We start from the raw sequence: 14,624 nt of genomic DNA, 5'->3' as shown, positions 1-14,624 counted from the left end.
GTAGAGCCCAAGACACGGTACTTGCTTTCAGTGAATTATTTAACTCAGAAGTATAGATTATCAGTGTGGGTAGCATACAGATCACACACAACTTTAACGCAGATTTTGGTCACATTTCGGTATCATTTTCTTAGGAAAGCATCTTGATTTCATGAACAATAAACTTAACTTTGATTGAGCCAAACTGGCACTATACTCCGAAATGCCAACTGAAAGCGAAGTCGTTTAAGGACGCAAAATTAGAATATAAACACCACAAACAAAAGCAAACTCAACACGTCCGGTTTTATTAATTCTTTTTGAATAAACATATTGTACCTCAGTGTCGCGCATTGTTAGGGGATCTATTCAGCCACACGTTTTTAAAATTCTATCTTTCAAAATACGAATTGGGTTTCAAAGCAGCCTTGGCTTTTGACACTGTGCATATCGCACGTGTATCACGGAAAACCAGGATATGGCCTGGTGGTATAAAGGTACTGAACCTAGCCTTTATAATCTCACTCTCGGTTGCGCGGACCTGTCGTGTGCCAGCGTTTGCTGTCGTGTGCTTTACCAGAGCGGAACGCTCTCTCCTTTGAACACACGGGCCGCCGGTGTTGTGATTCTATGTAAATGTGCCTCTTCACTACCCTGGCTCGAGAACGGGAAGATATAGTCCCTCGATGCCACTGCAGTTCAACGGCCTGGGAACATTATTTTTAGCTATACCCTCAGTTATCAATGCACTGTACAGCTTGTGCAATCTTGCAAGAAGGGAATATGTTATTGATTCTGGTTTTCATCGAAGGTGTTCACTCCAGGTATCCGCGCGCCGGGCGTAGTAATATGTAAGACGCTCGCCGCAAGCGGCTTGGCACGAGTAAAGTTTTATTGAAAGGAATAGGGAGAAGTAAAGTTGGATTACCAGTGAGAGGGACCAATACGAAGGGATTTACACTCCTCGGACGCTATGCGGATTTATTCTATATGGAATTAGGATATGTGCAATTCGTGAGGAATTGGATTACAAATTCTGTGCGCAATGTTACGGACAGCGAAGGGGATAGTCGCAGCACTGTTTTTAGTGTTAGCGGTGATAACTGTACCCCTTGTGAGAGGTGAGATGCATTCCTTTAGAAAAATGGGCCATCGTGATTTCGGCTAGCGGACGATTACTAGGGTGTCTGAGTTGCTCCTTTTGTCGTTATTAATTTCCGTACCACATTTGATTGAATCTTATTCATCTTTATTAACTTTTAACATGAATTTGACGCATCTACAGCCTTTTCCCACGGTCAAAATAACTTCTGATTGGGGGTTGTCTTTGTTTAAACCGTCCATTTTGAAACACTAAAGGGTACAGATATAGCGTTGGGTCGAATTAAGTATAATATTTGATAGATGCTCTCTGTTTTCTTTCACTTGTATTATCAGGTCATGTGAAAGTTACAATGTTTGGCAAGTAATAGAACTAAGAATTCATGAGTCATATTAGAGCTCGCGTGTTTACCTTTCAAAAATAGACTCGTGCACTTGTTACGCACAGTCGCTCGTACTGCACGTGTTTTTCATGATATTTATGCTTTCTCGGATGGTTTTATCGTGCAATGATAAAAATAGACACGCAGACGTCTTATGTAATACGAGTTTTTTCAACGGTTTGTGCTCAATTGAGAATATGTACCTTACGCGCAGACGATGGAATATTGTTTTTATCACCTGTCAGAAGTAAACATTGTTCAACACTGTTAGCCAGCATGTCTTGTGATTGCATCGTCTGATGATATGGAAACAATGTTGTACTGGATATCCTTTTTCTGTACAACCTGTGTATATCGTTTCATATGGATATTTGTTAAACGCATGCCGTAGCTACGAGTATCTTGCTTTCAAAACTACGCTTGTTATATTAAGTGTTTTTGTATGGGTTATTAGGCATGTATAGCAGAGATGCTTGTTTTGTAAATGTTCGCATAATTACACATTCAATCTTTGTATAATATTTCTGGGAAGGTGGGAAAAAGCTTACCTTGTGTAGGTGCCAATGGGTGGTTGTACACAGTAATTGATTGGTTGTTCAGTACACTCACTGTATATTGTGTTGGCTGATTAAACAGCTAATTGGTATCATTAGTAATTACAAATTGCAACCATGTAAGCTTAAATGGTTAATGTATCAATAACTGTAATTGGTTACTACATAAGTTTCTTAGGAGCCATTTAATTAACCATTTTTTTAATTCATATATTTGTATTTAAAAAAAATAGTATTTTATCATTTTAATGTATACTTATTGAATTGATTGATACAAGCAACTGCTCTCACTATTAAACATTGAACTATCTCTTCTACTGATGCTTGTTTTGGAAAACAAGCATCTCTTTGTATTGATAGCAAGTCATTAAGCTCTCATGAACAATTACACTGTAGATAATATGAACATCAAGTTGAATAGAAATGTTTCTTTAGGTAAATGAGCGGGTGGTAGGCTGGTGGTTGATGGTTCATTATCACAGATAAGCCCCATGTTTTAGTAGTACAGTTTGTAAAACACTGTTTTCATTGACTGTCAGTGTAGATATTAATGGAATATTAGTCCATCAGTGTTTAACTCCACAGAACATTCTCACCAACTGTATATATACAACTGTTATCAGTGGGTGACACTAGGGTACTGGAACCAGGTATGCTAATGTCTATTATGATTAAACTTAAATGGATTACTAATGTAACTTTGGCATAAATAAACTCATTGTCTCCTATTTGTCCGAATGGTGTGTAAGTTAGCCAAATACCAGTTATTTTGTGAATTGAGAGTATGTGATAGTTTGTCTTAAAAACCTTCTTTAGTTACAGCCTTATATACGTTTGTCTTCCTAAGGGTGAGTGAGATGTGTTTAACATCACTTATAACAGTATTCCAGTTATCACAGCATATCAGCTCAGTGTGGGAGGAAAGCCTGAAGAGATGCATGGCTCAGACATTTACCACTTTGGTGAAACCCATGAGCATGGATATGGTGCTGTCAAACCTAGAAATAAAATCAGGGCTTCCTTCGAAGGTTGTGTGTTTTGCAACATCTTCAACTATTTTATCTATTGAACAACTTGGGTTTGGTTCCTAATTTTCTGAGTCATTTTATTGAAGTATGTGCTCATGCTATCAACCAATGGTTTGCCTGGCTCAAATTAGATTATTTCCAGAGTGTTGTGATAAAGCAGGAATATTGCTTTCTTGCATATATCAACATCACCCACACATCCTTAGAAAATTTGTTTCTATAAGACTTGTCCAGAGGGCTAGTGTTAACCTTATTTCACTAGTCCTGTTAGTTTGTGGATAGTAGTGCTTTAAAGAGATAAAAATGTTTTATATGTGTACATTTTATGTGAGTTTTCTTAAGTTCCTATGTGTATCAAAATTGAAAAACTGGTTCAGAATGATAGCCCTTTATTGCTTATTAGTCAAGGAGGACGACATGGATTTTTCACCTGTCCTCAGCACAATTTAGTAGTTGGGCTGCTTATTCACATTTTGAGGTTCAGACTTTAGAGTACAGCATGTTCTTAAGTATGTCATTGATGCACCAAGGCCGTATGATCATGGATGTTGGCAAGTTTTACACTTATGACCCCTTGAAACCAGTGTTAGGAATTAACAGGGTCCTAGAGGCTTGCTAGTATGGTATTCAGACAACGAAATTCATGCAAGTCCACTAGCCTGAGATTACTAAATTGTGCTGAGGAGAAGTGAGAATCCAAAGGGAATAGTCTTCACTGACTGGTAGCATTTGAGTGCTGTAATTTTCAATGCTAGAGATTTGCTACCAATTTGAAGTGAAGAAAAGTCACAAAAAAATGTAAACAATAAAACACTGGAAATGATGTATTAAAACCACTATGGGTATAAACTATGACTTTCTATCCAACCAATTCTCCAAAATGGATAAAATTTCAAGCTTTCAGTTGTTCAAAACTGATTTCAATATTTAATTGGGGCTCCAGTTCATGGGTTGTCTGGTTAAGTTCATGGGTGAATGAGTGAATACATGTCTTTGCACTAAAACTTAGCACAGCCCACAATATAATACTGTAGATTAATGTCCAAAACTGTAGATTAAGTGTGAATTCTGGGGAATGATTGAAATGTTTTTTAACATTGTGCAGGGATTTCCGCCAACTGCTTTCATTGTGAAAAAAAATCATACACATAATTCATTTTGTTTTCACCAAGAACTTGCCACTCCAAAATGATTCCATAGCATGCATGATAACATCGTATATCACCCAGAAATCCATGTCAGATGCTATATATATTTGTTACCGAATTCCACTTTCAAGCCATTTGGTCTAAAAATACATCTCATGCAAGAGATCTATATGAGCTTCCCTCTTTGTATGGTGGAATCCTGGTGCTAGAACAAGCACTCTGGCTTATCCACATGTTCAGCCAACTAAAACTGGAATCGATTGCCAAGATAATGGCCCCTGCTTTTAGTTGGCACCAAACAATACCTACATTTAGACACTATGGCCATTATCCTGCAGTAGGTAATACCTGACAAATCAATAATGCTGTAGAGTTCACATCATTGATTTGGCACGGTCCCTACAGAAACCTTGCAACGGGACATGGCTTCAGAAGGGGAATTCCTCGCTCTTCATGCTGATGCTTTGTGTTCGTTGGGGTTAAAAAGTCCTTGCTATGGCCTCAGCCATGTTTTGATATATTAAAGTTCCAGTTATTTATCTATGAAATGAGGTTTAAAGGACAAGGATTTTTCTGCCTATTTTTTTAAGACCTTATTTTTCTTATATTCAGAGATATTTTAGCATGGTATTGTACACAATTACATAAACTTTAAAAGTAAATATTAAAGCCTTTTCTTTCTTTGTTGACCTTGTCAGCAGTGAAATACAATCACCTTTGCTCAGGTAAATAACATTAGGCATGGCTATGGTTAAAATACCTGGATTAATCCTTGGGTTCATTATCCCTACAGAAAAACTTGCTTTTTACAAAGCACAGGAAGTAAAAAAAATCTTGCTTTTTACCTTCTACTCTTTTAATGTACAGTAAACTATGGTTATAACGAACTCAAAGGGACAGCTAATTTAAGTTTGTTTTTTATATATATATATATCAAATGGCCAGGAACAAATAATATTTTGGTGATCTCCGTCAGTCCATTATAGGCGTGTTCGTTATAAACATAGTTTACTGTACATGTTAATTTGTGATGATGCAATATGTATTTTCACATAATAATTATGGAAATAACGTATGGACATGATCGAGTGCAACTAGTCTTCATTATGAAAGCTTTGTGAATCACTGTTGATAATACAAACCTTCCTCTTAGCCGTAAATATTTCAGTATAAATATGCAAACAAAAGTATGAAAAGCACAGTTCATATTATTTGGAAATATATTACGGTTGTGATTCTGAGCCCTTTTATGTATTGTGATAGTGTGATGAATGCTTTATGTGTTCAAATAAGCCCAAATTGATTACATTGAGACCACAATGATATCGCTCGATTTTGGCTGACAGTGACTGCAGCATTAAACAAATTTCACTCGCTCACTCACAGACTCCATATAAGCCAACTTCTCTGGTTAATGTTGCAAGATATTAAACATTTGTTTCCGCAATGTAGGTTTCAATTATTAAATTGTAAGTGATTCCTTGACATTTGATTTGATGATGTAACTGCTTTTGTATCATTTGTCGACAGAAATGTGAAGTTATTATTGTTAACTTTTTTATTTTAAGAATTGACTTCAGTCTATCCTTTTGCGTTTATGGAGGTATTGAAATAAAAACAGTGTAAGTCCATGTAAATGACGCACGTGTATACCTCCTTAAACAAAAAAACCATGTTCAAGTGAATTCTTCAATCACCAGACAAGTTTGTGTTGAGATCATGAAAGGAACCTATGAGTATTGTACATATTTACATAGTCATAGATGTATTTAAATATATCTTCGCCAAGATTTATGTATACTCTTCATAACTGATCAATATTTTACAGAGAACAGTCTCTTTGATAGACCAAAACAGTTGGCTCTTCAAGCATGAAAATACTAAGTCAACGGTTGCTTTTAGTGGTGTTTAACATTGAACATCGTACAGATTTATTATGATGTATGATGTAAGTGAGTGTGTCCCAGGGGTAAATGCTGCTAGGAGGTCCAGCACTGGCTCCTGAATTAGCTTTCAACTGTTCATTGTTTAGCTGTATTGATCTTCTGGATGTGTATTTCAAAACTAGCCCATCATTTTCATACGTAATGGGTTATTTTTACCTGAAATGGGCTTAGCTGATTTGTATCCTTACTCGTCCATTTAGTCCTGAACCATGACTGTGGATTTTGTTTTTTTATGAAATATTTTTTTACTAAAAACCTAAGCAAGTATAGATCAAACTAACCATGTCTAGTTTGAAACAGCAGATGAGGAAAGGTTCTCACGAAGAAAAATCCCAATTATTTTAAAGACATGTTTTCATTGACTAAGTGTTAGTGTATCTTTCCTTCACAGAATGTAAGCCCAAGAAAGTGGATAGATACTCCATTGAAATGGGTCTTAGCTCATTGTATCCTTACTTCTCCATTCACAGAATATAAGTCTAACAAAGTGGATAGACACTCCATTGTTTGGCACTGATGATCTGATGAAATAGAAATACTAACAGAATGATTAAAAATATTGTTTTCACAAAAATCCCATTTTTGAACATTTGAGAGAGAAAAAGGAGGTGGGGTAGCCTAGTGGTGAAATCGTTTGCTCGTCATGCTGAAGACCTGGGTTTGATCCCCCACATGGGTACATTGTTTTAAGCCCAATCCTGGTGTGATTGTATTGGAATGCTGCTAAAATAGGACTTAATGTTGATCATGCTGAAGTTATTATGTGACGTTATACATCATGTACATAAGTAATATAACCAGGGTTTATTGGGATAAAGTGTTCTTCATTTTAATTTAAAATGAGGTTTATGAAATTCTGGGAGAAGGGTATGGTACCCGACCCTTAAGGTTACAGTAATCGTCTTTATATTTCATAATGTTCATGGACGTGTGTTAGTCACCTTGGAAAGTAATTCTTTAAATACAGACAACGATGATGTATGGTTATATATACAAAGATCAACATTGACCTCTTGCTTCTGATTTACTAGTAGTAGTAATTTTGAGTTTTTGGATATCTCAGCTCAAAACATGAGTCAATATATCTGGTTATATTTTGTATGACAGACTGTGATTTATTGTAAGGTAAATGAAACATTTGTCTGTCTTCTCCTAATTTATGAACGTTTGGTATTTTGGATGTAATTAGGTCTATGGTTTCTGCTCTATTTAAATTGTAATATCCCTTATAAAACACAGTTCACAGGAGGTGAGGTGAGGTGAAATTGGGTTTAACGTCGCGTCCAAGATTATTGCACTTATATAGCGACGTGCATGCACGTGTATGTGTGTGTGTGGCTGCTTGTACTAGTCCGGACTGATGCCGATTTATAGTGCTAGCTCACTGAGATACCATGCCGCAGTTTAACATGAATACCCCACTCAGACACAGTATACTGACTCCGAGCCGACCAGTCCTTGTTTTAGCCCCTAAATGCCGAGCGCCAGACAGGGTAACAACAAGTACAATCTTTTAACGTCTTTTTGTATGACGCGGCCCGGGATCGAACCCTGGACCTTCCGCTCTCCGGGCGGACGCTCTACCACAAGACCACGGAGGCGGTCTCAGTTCACAGGATGACTGTGAGGCATTTTGTTGGTCAAATAGGGGTTTGTCTGAGCATCTGAGAATCTCAGATCAGCAGCTGCTGAGATTTCATACTGTAGGATATTAAATCTTAGCTAGTGTCGAATGTTCTCGTGGAATAGTATTAAATTTTTTAAAATCAGACAATTAAACTTTCGATAATTAACCTATTCTCTACAAGATGTTGCAAATCTTAGTTAACAAAGTCAATGGTAAACTAATTATAAATCCTCAAATAAATTAGACCCATTATTAATTCACCAGTCTTGACTCCTGGAGCCAGTCGTGCATGAACTGTTTTCAGGAACTATTTTTTTCCACTTCACCATCCCTCTTGGAGCAGCAGATGGCTTGTCACCACCAGGGGTCCTTGGTAGTTTGCAGCTGTCTCAGGTTCCCACGCTTTAGCGGGGACTTGTTGCCCCCCATTGAACCCCCCTCACCTGCACATCCCCCCCTCCAATCTTTATCATTAGAACCATCGGTATTCAGGGTGTCTGGATGGGTAAACAGTATTATTAAGCATCCCTGTGTATGGAAGTCAGGCTGTAACTTTCAACTAAGATAAAGCACATTGTGCTTCAGTGTGTACATCTGTTTGATAAGCAAGTTAATCTCATGTATTTATTATTCTGTATGGAATTTTCGTGACTAATTCATGTGAAATGTTACGGATGATGACTTCATGTAATGATTAAGAAAAAGAAGTACGGAATTTAATTGGAAGGTATTTTGTGTAAAGAGAAACTTCTTACTGGTAATTTTTTTGAAACTGTAATTATATATAATTATTTCATTTTGACTAAGGTTTCGACCTGTGACACAAAGGGTGTAGGCTTTTATATATTGTGATAGATATATTAAAATATGAAGGAGGAATGACTGTCAAAACGTAATTACAGCAGTACAGTGGAAGTCTCCTTTATATTGTAATTTCCAAGCATCTCTTCCCTGTTGGGTGGTGTCTTTCAACTGTGTTAGGGCCTTCTGAGCCACCATGGTAATTACATTTCACGAACTATGACAGACCAATGAAATGACTAATAGGAAGTCCAGGTTAGCCACTTAGAAAGCAGCTTTCTTAGGCTTTGCGGTACCAGTTTCAAACTTGCGACTTCCATTCCAGACTATGCTTTTTAAAGTATTTTGAATAACTTCCATTCCAGACTATGCTTTTTAAAGTATTTTGAATAAGTCGTACAGTCCGTAACAGTTGTTTTGTGTTGAGCGTTAGAGGTTGCATGATTAAAAAACATATTCCGCTAACAATGTAACATAGCAATATGATTTTTATTTTTTTTATTACATGTTTTTAACGTTATCTATCGTGTTGTTGTCCGATTTCCGATCACGAACGTTGATACTTCTTAATTTCGTTTATCTGACATACTCGTTAATCCGACAGAATCATATGCAACCAACCATGTCGGTTTAACGGGACTTGACTGTATCTTGAAGATGAGTCACACAGTCTTGTAGGTTCACTTGCCGAAATGATGACGAAGTAATTGATTAGGAATGTATATTCAGAGATTGAGTGGATGACAAAGAGATACTGTTTATGGCCTAATGTTCCCATGCTGTATATTCGCTATCGGTTGAGATTAGCACATGTTCTATATATTGGTGCACGTGGTGGCATGGGCTAGTTACAATTCCATGGTATGCAAGGTACGTTTAGTCACTCATACATACCCAGAATCAAGAAGGGGCAGTTGGGTAGCCTAGAGGTTAAAGCATTTACTTGTCACACTGAATGCCTGGGTTTGATTCTGCGTGATAGGTACATCACATGAATGTAATCATTGGTGTCCCTAAAAGTGGCATAAGACCATACTCATGCACTTACTCCAACTAAAATTTAAAATAATAAAGCTACAAAATTCTATGAATTCTATAATAATATAGATATGATATAATTGCAATTTTAGTGTTTTTTTAAAAAAAAAGTCTAGTTTTAAATGAAGAGATTCTCTGAGCCCCCTCTCCTTACACATTATCAGACAATTTAACAAAATGACAGTTTTGAAATATTTTATTGGACTAAGATGATATTACTAAATGAAGAGTTATTTAGAGGCTGAAATGGGCTAAATGCAGTGCCAAAGTTAGACACTATTGAAAGACAAGGTCCTAACACATTGGTGAGTGTTTGGAAACCATTCAGTAGTTCCCATAGTTTAACCCTGTTGTTTTGACAAGTGTGGAATTACATAACCCATCTTGTCATAAATGTTTACACACCTGCATCACTAGAATCCAGTTAGTCACACTTGAACAAATCAGTAGTGCACTTTTGTTACGTCACAGCAATAATGGCTCGGTAAGTATCTTAAATTGATGTATGATTTAGGTGACATCTGTAACAGTTAGAGTCAGGTATAAATGAAGTGCCATAACCATCCATGTCATGTAACTGTCATCAAATGTACTGCTAGTTTACACCTTGTTTGACCGCCCCTGTGGTCCAGTGGATAGAGCATTTGCCTGGAAGGTCTGTAGGTCGATCCCTGACAGCATCATAACAAAAGATGTCAAAAGATGGTACTTGTTGTTACCCTGTCTCACGTATAGGTTAAAGGGATAAAAGAAAGTTGGTTGGTTTGTTGTTTAACGCCTCACTCATCAATATTCAAGCTATATGATGGTGGTCTGTAAAGAATCGAGTTTGGACCATACAATACAGTGATTGATATGATGAGCATCGATCCATGCAATATAAATAGCATATGTTTGGCCTAAAATACTATGCTGATGGTCAAACATTTAATTTTTTAAATTACCATCTCCAGATTACTACTGCTACTAAAGACTGAAAAACAAACTCATACATCACATCATTACGGTAATATGATTGCGAATCGAAACCAAGTGAAAAGCGTTTTTGTTATAAGAATAAAGACTTAAGTCACATTCACTTTTTCTTACAACCGACGATATGGCTGAAATACTGCCGATGTGACGTTAAATATTAACTCACTCACTCACTCTTACAACCGACGATAATTTTCATGTTTCTTTTTCATTTCATCTAATTGTATTACAGTCGGCCCAGTTTGCTTTTGTCAAAAGTAATTTATTCCTTTTTCATACTTTAGGCAAATAACCCATAAACCATAGATAAATAAGTGCGAGCTTCATTGTGGACCCTGATAGACTGTTCCAGGATGTGAATACTCCCATTGTTTAGTACTGACATACTACTCAAGCTTATCATGAATCCTAACAATCAGAATACATTAATAATTGCTGAATCAATATGTGAAGTGTTTACTCTAATACTCTTCTTTGTAATATTCATAAATGCTGTGCTGTATTATCTGTATTCAACCTATATTTTCATTTATTATCCATGCTCTGTAAATATACTACTCAAAAGAAGTCATCGAATGCCTGATTCTTTTCACATGACTATGATTATCTGTCATTTCCGTGACAGTTTAACTAGTCATGTGAAGAAATCGGGTGTTCTTTACTTACTTTGAGTTGTATATATGTGTGTATTGATGAGAAAAAGCAGTATAGAGGATTTGTACTTGTGTTACGCCACAACAATAATGGCTCGCTAAGTATCGTAAATTGAAGTATGATTTAGGTGACATCTTTAACAGTTAGAGTCAGGTATAAATGAAGTGCCATAACCATCCATGTCATGTAACTGTCATCGAATGTACTGCTAGTTTACACCTTGTAAACCTATATTTTCATTTATTATCCATGCTCTGTAAATATACTACTCAAAAGAAGTCACCGAATGCCTGATTCTTTTCACATGACTATGATTATCTGTCATTTCCGTGACAGTTTAACTAGTCATGTGAAGAAATCGGGTCCTCTTTACTTCCTTTGAGTAGTATATATGTGTGTTTTGATGAGAAAAAGCAGTATATAGGATTTGTACTTGTGTAATTGATTAATATTTCATGCTAGGTATTGTAGATGTTTCCGAACAATAAAATAGGCTTGATTCTTGATACAGTACGGCAGAACAAGTGGGTCGGACATGGTCCAACTGTTGACAGAGTATCATCTAAATCCTTGTATGTTTGTGATAGGTGTGTGTCAAAATGATGTACTCTGTAAGAATCCTATATAATGGCAAATATTAAGGTTATGTTAGGTTAGGTATCTTATGAAAGTTGTCCGACAATTATAATTTTCTCTTTTTTCTTTGTATGATTTGCAAGTTTTGTGATGGAACACAGGGGTCTGCAATATATTGTCTGTGTTTGAGGTGTCTTTATGTACATCTCCAAGGGAAATCAGGTTTCAGTTGAAAACAGGCTCACATATGAGACTCACTTGTATTGCTTGAGTTCTTATAGGTAAAAAAAGAAGCCAAACAAAATCAAAAGTTTCATTCATTTCTTGACTTATACAGCCTTTTAGTGCCAATGTGGCCCTTATCATAACCCAACCTTTCAAACACTGATGTTTCCATTTGTTGATGCTAAATACCTGACAATGATTGTGAAAATTACTGAAAATATATTACCAAGGTATTTCAAAACTTGTTAATGATAAATTTCAACACGGAAGCTTTCATATTTGTATGTTAAAGTTTAAGCTCATATTAGGCAAGTTATGATTTTCACTAAACGCAAGGAGCATGCCAAAGCATTGCATCAAAAGCAGCCCACGGTACAAGACTCGACAGAATGACTGACGGCCAACTTTGTTAATATTTACTGCTTATACTTGTTTCATTCAAAACAATTAGACAACAACATGTCAAGAATGACAAAATAAAGTGAATGTTTCAAACTTGGAGCAAGTTCGTGGCCTTTAGCTCTGGAGGTCATGTGACTTTTCGGAGATTTGTGTGGGATGGCCAGGTATGAACATTTGTTATGCTAGGCGCGCCCAGTGCAACGCAACGCTATTTCTAGCAGGAGCTTGCTAAATATGTTTTTGAAGCTTTCTGTGAAAACCTTTTTGCAGTTTCTCTGCAGGTATATGTCATGTTACTTGATATTGATAGCAGGTGCAATACTAATGAATGAATCATTCTGATGCAAGGCTAATGCGCTGTATATGTTTTGTGTTCTTATGTTAACAATAAAATATATCACGGAATCAACTGTTGGTTGTAAGGCTGAACAAAATAAGTTTGTGTCTAGTAGAGAATGGGAATTTAGCTTTTTTAGCATGACAGATTTATGTCGATTTTAAGGCTGACTCAAATAAGTTGGTGTGTAGGAGAAAATGGGATTTTTGCTTTTCTTGGCGTCACAGATTGATATGTCGGTGTTAAGGATAACCTTAATAGGTTTGTGTCAGGTTGAGAATGGGATTTTTGCATTTGTATTAGTGGACAAGGATGTATGTTTTATAAGTTGTCAGTATTGTGATATGCTGGTAATTGTTCAAGAGTTTACTGTTACAGGAATAATAATTCCTTAAATTTCTTCGGGGATACTGAAAAGTTAACTTATGCTGGACACATCAAATAGATTTCTTTTCATCACTTGGTTGCAAGGTCCGATTTTATTTTCAGGATTTAAGATTCCATTTTGGTAATTCTTCACATGTCAATTTTTTTACACAAAAATTAAGCACTGCTAAAAGTGTCAGTATAAACTAGGGTTCGGCAACACTTAAGGGGAGCATTGACAAGAACAATTTGTTTCTAAATTGTTGGATGAGAATTTCTTAGAAGTAGAAGGATGACAAAGTTGACAAACGGTCATGGATAACAACTTCTTTATTATGCTGTGAATGTTATTAAAGCAAAATAAAAAAGTTGTTATCCATAACATTTGTCTACTTTGCATTTTTTTATGGCATAATTAAATGTTGTATATGAGCATGATGAGTAGCACTGTAATCATGCAGATGTACACACGTCTCAACATACGTGTTTGAGCCATTGAGTATTTACTCATGTTATCATTCAACCCGTGAAGATTCAGGGTAGAATAGGTCTTCAGCAACCTATGCTTGCTGTAAAAGGTGACTAACGGGATCGGGTGGTCAGGCTCGCTGACTTGGTTGATGCATTTTATCATATCCCAATTGCGTGGATTGATGCTCATGATGTCAATCACTGGATTGTCTGGTCCAGACTCAATTATTTACAAACCACCGTCATATAGGTGGCATATTTCTGAGTGCGGTGTTAAACAACAAACAAACAAACAAACAGATCTGTAAGAAAGTGCATTGATGCAAATTGAGAAGAATACATTGGGTAATTACAAGAAAACACATTTCAATTGAATTCAACTCAAGTCTAGATTGCTCCAAAGCAATTAGCATTGTTCTTGGCTCCTTTTGGATTTTACTTTTTATTTTGTAAAAATCTTTCAGGGACTAAATATGTCCTAGAATGTTGTTATCCTGTTTTTGGAATGTTTCGGTAGCTGTGTCCAGGGCAGGATTAGTTTGAATAGAAACACCACATATATCCATTCACAGTCAATTTGGGGGCGGTGGAGTAGCCAAGTGGTTAAAGCGTAGCTCATCATGCCAAAGGCCTGGGTTCTATTTCCCTCATGGGTACAATATGTAAAGTCCATTTCTGGTTTCCACCGCGATTATTGGAATATTGCAGTGTTAAAACCATACTCACTGTCAATTTAAAACACTTTTGGGTCTGATGTGAATTTGTTAACTGATGTAAAGGTTAGTTACTGGTTAAAACATCAGACTTTCAAGCTTAAAAAAAAACTTAATACACTTTATCTGTGGACTAGTGACTAGCTGCCAGTAGTGATCTCTTTTTATCTTGAAACAATCCCATCAAGAAGACTATCATCATCACATCACTACAGTCCCAGCAAACAAGTGACTGTGAGCAGATGAAGCATTAGCCATGGAGATACAGGACTATGTTGTCGGTGAACACAACTCACTGTT

General features: G+C 36.4%; 1 protein-coding gene across 3 annotated transcripts in view; it reads left to right on the top strand.

Annotated features, from left to right (window-relative positions):
* Positions 1–794: 794 nt before the first annotated feature.
* LOC139459694 (neurogenic locus Notch protein-like) overlaps positions 795–14,624 on the top strand; it is a 107,406-nt gene continuing 93,576 nt past the window's right edge. For all 3 annotated transcript variants that reach the window (XM_071241324.1, XM_071241323.1, XM_071241322.1), the window contains exon 1: positions 795–1,100. In XM_071241324.1, coding sequence (XP_071097425.1) covers positions 1,025–1,100 — 76 coding nt within the window. In that variant the 5' untranslated portion in view covers positions 795–1,024. The remainder of the gene's footprint in view (positions 1,101–14,624) is intronic.

This window comes from Haliotis cracherodii, unplaced genomic scaffold (genome assembly GCF_022045235.1).
Source record: "Haliotis cracherodii isolate W230 unplaced genomic scaffold, xgHalCrac1.p SCAF_13, whole genome shotgun sequence".
In the NCBI taxonomy this organism is placed as follows: Eukaryota; Metazoa; Mollusca; class Gastropoda; order Lepetellida; family Haliotidae; genus Haliotis; species Haliotis cracherodii.
This window is presented reverse-complemented; position numbering and strand designations above follow the sequence as displayed.